Below are 6,394 nucleotides of genomic sequence, written 5' to 3'. Positions count from 1 at the left end.
TATTCACTCAACACACGCGTGTGGAGCTCTTGTTCCTGTTCTAACCTTGCATTTGGCGCTAGGGACACCAGTCATTCAGTCATTCATTCATCAATCACTCAAACTTCCTTAGTTTTCCCATCACATTAGAATGAAATGCAAGCTCCACCTTGGCCTGCAAGGGCTGACACCATCCGGCCTCTGCCCACGTCTCCTCCCTTATGCTCCCTCATCCCCCTGGCCTCCTTGTCATCCTCAAACACACATACTCTTTCACCTCAGGGACTCTGCACTTACAAAGTCCGAGCTGGCAGGAGACTCAGAAAGAGGCAATTACGTGATAGACAGAGAGCTGTGAGCGCTCAAAAGAGGAGCCTAATCCAGACAAGATTCCTGAAGGAGGCCACCAAGACTGAGTTTTGAAGAACAATGAGAGTTAGCCAGGTCAGAGGGAGAGCGGAGTGGATGGGCGGCATGAGAAAGGTGCTTCATGTGCAAAAGTTTGGGGCAATGGGGCACAGGGGGCATTCGTTGTAGAACTGCAGGTGGTTTGGTCAGGTCCAGGTCAGACGGAGCTCACATCCAGTCTGGGTGCTGTGCCCTTGCTGGGATTCCTTGTTCAGATGATGTAACCTCTCTGTGCCTCCATTTCCTCACTGCAGAATGGGGAGACTACCAGTCCCAGCCTTTGGGGGTTGTTACGAGGACCCCTTGCATTGAGATATGAACAGGTCTGAGCACAGGGCCGTGCACACAGTGAGCCAGGTCGATGGCAGCTCTCCTCGGCAGGAAAGCCCTGGAGGGCCAGGCTGGGGGGGATGGAGAACCCAGATGCAGGGCAGGGTGCAGTCACACTGTCATTCAGAACTGTCCTCTGGCTGCTGCGTGGAGGGTGTCTCAGGGGCAAAATTGGAGGCGGCTCTGGAGCCAGGAGGGAGGAGCTGGAGGCTGGGGAGGTGGGGGGGGCATTGAAGGGACTGGGGCTGTACCGGATGCTTAGGAAGGTGGGCTTTGGGGCGCTGGAGCCAGACTGCCTGGGGGCAAATCCCAGCTTTGCCGCTTACTAGCTCTAGAGTCTTTGCAGGTGTCTTATCTCAGTTTCCTCATCTGTGAAGTGGGCATGACAACAGTACCCCCTCCACACAGTTGCCATGAGTATAAATGAGTTCATTCATGAGAATCACTCAGAACAGCCTGAGTGCTCACCAACCATCAGATCAGCTGGAACTCTCATTATTAAATATAAAGGAAATGGATGAAAAGAAAGGATGCTGACACTGTATTTGCCTGGGACAACGGGATCTCAAATCGAGCTTCCTACCGTAGCAGCCAAGCTGTGCGGGAAGCTTTCGGCCGGGAGTTAGAGGGCCGTGATGCTGCGCCTCCCCAGGGCATGAGCAAGACCTTGTACCAGCCCAGCCCAGCCCAGCCATTGCCGATAGGAGAGGAAACATGAGCTGCCGGCTTTGCATCTGCACATAAATGGCACAGCTCACTGGCCTGGAACCCAAATCCGCTCAGCAGTTGATAGAGCATGAGAGAAACTTGAGGAAGGAGAGGGGCATGGGATGGACACAGGTCCACCTCCCCGAGGTTTCTTCTCTGAGCTTCTCTGCTTAGGGGAGCAGACCTAGCCCAGCCTCAAGAGAGGCAGACGAGCCTTTAATTGCTGTGTGACCTCAGCAGAGTCACCAGTCCTCTCTGAGCACCAGCTTTCTCATCTACCAAGTGGGGATAATGATGTCCACCTCTCACAGATGGCAGGTGGATTGAGAATAATATATAAGTAACAACTCTGTGCATGGGGCCTTCTGGGCCTCACGGAGGGTTCAGCTGCTAGTGAATCAAAGTGGTTCTAGAAATTGTAGTCATTATGGGCACATGTGTGGGGAGTCAAACAGAATGTGCCTGCACACCAGCTTCACCACTCACCGGGGGGCATGGGGAATTCACTGAACCGAAAGTGCCCTCCTCAACGGGGAGGAAGGAATGAGATGACAGACGCAGGGGCTCAGTCAAGGCCTGAAGCACAGTAGGGGCTCCATCAATGGCGGCTGGGCTCCTCGTCAGGCATGCTTTGGAGGGGAACTTACTGTGTGCTCTGAGACTAGCTCTGGGCTATGGCATGGGGCCCTGGGGCCATGGGTGGAGTCTTCTAACCCCCCTCAACACCTGAGGAAACAGGGCAGTGTGCAGGAAGGGGAACGGGGAGAGGGGAGGGAGGACAGCCATACCTGAGAGCAGCGATGGAGGCTGCAGACTACAGGGACCAGGGTGGGAAGAGCGTGGCAGCCATGCCCGGGGTGGTGTCTCGGGGAAACTGCCCATTTCCAGTTGGGAGTTCTTCACTGTGCTCCCATTTGACAGATTTGCATCTTGATATTTGGTTTATAAGGAGCTAACTATGAAAGGGACAGCTTTTAATAGACTCTTTGTGAAGCATTAATTCATCTGCCTAGGATTTACTGAGGGCCTACTATATGCTGGTCAGGTTTGTGGGTGCTGGTTACAGTGGGACTATGCCAGTTAGGGTCTGTGCCCACAGGGAGCTAATATTCTAGTGGGGAGACGATAATAAACAACAACAACGACAAGCATCAAACGGCAGGACAGTCTGAGGTTGTAAGTGTTCCGATGCAAACAAAGCACGGGGATGCAAGAGAGACCCAGTAAGCTGTGCTAAACGCAGGGGTCAGCAAGTGCCTCCCTGGTGATGTGACACTGAATTCATTCAGTTACAAGAAGGAGTGAGCCATGTGGAAATCTGAGGCCACAGTACCACAGACGGAGAAACAGGAAGTGCAAAGGTCCTGAGGTAGGGGCAAGCCTGGCATGTTTGAGGAACACAGAGAAAGTATTTCAGAGATGGAAACAAGGCACAGCTCCTGCCTTCATGGAACCAAAGTCTGAAGACTCACATAGGTAATTACCAAGTATTGGACTATTTTAATGGAGGAGGCACTAGTTTCTGGGATAATACAAAGGAGGAACATCACTTCCAGCCTAGGAGATCAGGGAAAGCTGCCTGGAGGAGGTGATATCTACTCTAGGGCCTAAACAATAGGTAACAGAAGAGGAGAGCAGGGTTTTCCAGGAAGAGGGACTAGCATGTGCAAAGGGCCAGAGGTGGGACAGGCGCTGATCCATTCATTAGGGGAATTACAGGTAGCTGGATGTGGTCGGAACCCAGAGCTGAAGACTTGGGTGTAGGGATGGAATTGAGGGTGTCCCTGACATTTAGGAGAAGGACCAGACCTGACCCAGCCCAGTGGGTCTGATCCCAGCATTGATATGCTGAGAAAGGCATTTCAAGGTGGGCAGGAGGGACCAGAGAAGGAGGTGGAGGCGGGGGGGCCAGCATGGAGACAGGTGAAGGTGGAGCTATGGCTGGGGTAAGGAGAAGTGCTGGGGTGGGAAAGGTCCACAGCAGAAAGGACTGAGCTGGGGACAGCTTGGGGAGCAGGGGAGAAGGGAAGGGGATGGAAGCCTCAGAGAACACAGAAAAGCAGATAGCCACGTGTCTACTGGCTGCGTGCATGGTCAGAGTGGGTTTTGATGCCTGACAGATCTTTGTCCACTTCCTAGCTGTGGGAGCAATCACTTCCCCTCTCTGAGCCTCAACTTTCCCATCTGTTTAATAGCACAACCCACGTTAAGAGTTGTTGTGCAGATTGAATGTGAACACGTAGGAAAGCTCCTAGCACATTGCAGGCACTCAGCACATGTTAGTTCCCTTCCTTGACCATTGGCCTTGGGTACCCACTGCTCCTCCCTGGGCCTATGTTGTCTTGACTGTCCCATTGGAACAAGAACGGTTGCCTTGCAGTGCAGCGCTGCCAGCAGGAGTTGGCTTTGCAGGCTCAGGACACACCCCACAGAGTAGGCAATCACAGATTTCATTTCCTCTTTCTCCCTCTCCAGCAGGAAGAGCCAAGACAGAATGGCGTGGCAGGGGCTGGTGCTGGCTGCTTGCCTCCTCGCGCTCCCCTCCGCCACAGCAGACTGCCTGTCCCGGTGCTCCTTGTGTGTTGTGAAGACCCAGGATGGGCCCAAACCCATCAACCCCCTGGTGAGTTTCAGGCAAGGCTCCTCGATGGTCCTGGGGCCTGTGCATGGAAGGGACCATCTGTGTGTGGATCCCAGAGAGGGAAGGTAGCAGGCCTGGGCAGCTGTGAGCCTGTCCTATAGACTCATCCCACCTGTGCAAGGCATGTCCTGCCGTGGTCAGCCTGGGTGCCAGGGACTTTGTTTTCCAGCCTCCTGTCCCCACCCCAGACCTTACCACCATGGGCTCACTCAGGTTTGGGACCGAAGCTCAGGTTTCCAGGGAGCCTGTTGCCTGGTAACAAGGAGTGTCATTTATGAGGTGGTGCTGACTTTGGGAGTCAGCAGCCCTAGATGAACTTTTCAGAGCTTCTCACCACCAGGCTGATAGGCACCTCCAAATCTAGTCACTCGCAGGGAAGGAGATCTTTTCACCACCCCTAGATGCCAGGATCTGGTTGTCAGGATCCAAGCCTGACTCCTCTCCTGGGGCTTTAGCATCTCTTGGCTGGCCTTGCTGGCTTTACTTCGAGTCAAACTTCTCCCTGTGCCTCTCCCATGACAGCAGACAAGCTAGAGTAGAGGTACAAGGGTGTGGTGGACAGAATGTGAGCTTTGGTTCTGCCAATTTCTAGTTCCATGACCCTGGAAACCCCTCTCTGAGCCTTAGTTTCCTCATCTGCAAAATGGGGGTGATTCCATGAACTGAGGATGCAAAGTATTAAATATACAATTCTAGCCACTCTTTACTAGGATGCACACAGTGCCCCAGGTGCTGCCCATATATGATCTCAGAAGAGCCCAGTGGTTAAACATGATGACTCATGGCATTAGAACCTGGGTCCAAGTTCCAGTACTGTCTAGTATTGTCATTGTTATCATCGTCATCATCATCATCATCATCATCATGTTTGACTCCTCCCTACTGCTATGAAGTAGATACTATCATCCCTCTAGGTTTGATGAACCCTTAGACATCCCCTCATATGTGTTCTTTCCACCATTCTGCATTGCTTCTGTCCCTCTCTATAAAGTGTTTGCGGCATCCTTCACACCTAGGAAAGGTTGGGAGAACCAACTATTCCCTCTGGAGTCAGAAGTGGAAGATTATGGGTGAGCACAGCAGAGTGCTATGGGAAGATCTTATTTCCAATTTTGGCAATGTCACCTGTAGCCATGCCCTTGGGAAAGCTGTTTCACCTCTCCACGTCTGTTTCTTCATCCTCCACAGGAGCACAAAGTCACCTACCTCTATGCACCACTGGCAGCGTTAAAGTGGGCAGCCTGGGGCTTAGTAATGGTTTTTTAATTTTCTCAGACACCGGACAGGGGACTCTCTGGGGCAGGGGCTTGTAGTTTGACAGTTTGATGGTGGTGGTATTACCACTGTGGTCTTTTGGGGTCTTTTGCAGATTTGCTCCCTGGAATGCCAGGCCACCCTGCAGCCCTCTGAGGAGTGGGAGAGGTGCCAGGGCCTTCTGTCTTTCCTCACTCCCTTCACACTCGGGCTTAATGGCAAGGGAGACTTGGAGAGCAAGGCAGCTTTGGAAGAGCCCTATAGTGAGCTGGCAAAGCACGCGGGGCCCTTCTTGAAGGAGCTGGAGAAAAACAGATTCCTTCTCAGCACCCCAGCAGAGGAGAATGATCTGAGCAGCAGCCTGGCGGAGAAGCTCAGGGGTCTCTCTGGCAGGCTGGGGGAGGAAGCAGAGTCTGAGCTGATGGGGGGGGCCCAGCCGAATGATGGTGCCATGGAGGCTGGAACACTGGATTCCGATGAGGAGGACCCCAAGGAGCAGGTGAAACGTTACGGGGGCTTTTTGCGCAAATACCCCAAAAGGAGCTCAGAGGTGGCTGGAGATGGGGATGGGGATGGGGACGGGGACAAGGTGGGCCACGAGGACCTGTACAAACGCTATGGGGGATTCTTACGACGCATCCGTCCCAAGCTCAAGTGGGACAACCAGAAGCGCTATGGCGGTTTTCTCCGGCGCCAGTTCAAGGTGGTTACTCGGTCTCAGGAAGACCCCAATGCCTATTATGAAGAGCTTTTTGATGTGTAAACACCTCTCCATCGTGGAGTTGAGTCAGGAGCTTCCCGTAATGCCCTTCCAGATTGGAGTGAACGCATTCATTTGCCCCTGTAGCCCCCATCCCTACGCTCATTTCAGCATTGTCTATAAGACATCCAAACCTAGCCTGCCTCTCTTCTGCCTGGGTGCAGTGTTTGTCTGGGTCAGTGAGGAGGGAAGACGGAGGTTCCCCTCTCCAATAGGCTTAGCACTTGGCTCCGACCCTACACCTCTAAAACTACTACCAGCAGCAGCTTTTGGTATCAATCCCATTCATGTGACTCCCCAATTCCAGGAATCCA

The 6,394-nt window shown here is 53.0% G+C and overlaps 1 protein-coding gene across 1 annotated transcript; it reads left to right on the top strand.

The window, feature by feature from the left end:
* Window positions 1-3,919: 3,919 nt before the first annotated feature.
* PDYN (prodynorphin) lies at window positions 3,920-6,083 on the top strand. The gene is made up of 2 exons (XM_068524650.1): window positions 3,920-4,048; window positions 5,436-6,083. Exons 1-2 carry the CDS (start codon window positions 3,920-3,922, stop codon window positions 6,081-6,083), a joined length of 777 nt encoding a protein of 258 aa, XP_068380751.1.
* The last annotated feature ends 311 nt before the right edge of the window (window positions 6,084-6,394 follow it).

Source organism: Eschrichtius robustus, chromosome 16 (assembly GCF_028021215.1).
Source record: "Eschrichtius robustus isolate mEscRob2 chromosome 16, mEscRob2.pri, whole genome shotgun sequence".
Lineage (NCBI taxonomy): Eukaryota > Metazoa > Chordata > Mammalia > Artiodactyla > Eschrichtiidae > Eschrichtius > Eschrichtius robustus.
This window is presented reverse-complemented; position numbering and strand designations above follow the sequence as displayed.

Bases quoted from the DNA above. Each gene is read 5' to 3' on its own strand.
- PDYN (XM_068524650.1), top strand. From the start codon at position 3,920: ATGGCGTGGCAGGGGCTGGTGCTGGCTGCTTGCCTCCTCGCGCTCCCC. The intron at 4,049-5,435 runs GTGAGTTTCAGG...GGTCTTTTGCAG, and splicing joins CCAAACCCATCAACCCCCTG to ATTTGCTCCCTGGAATGCCA.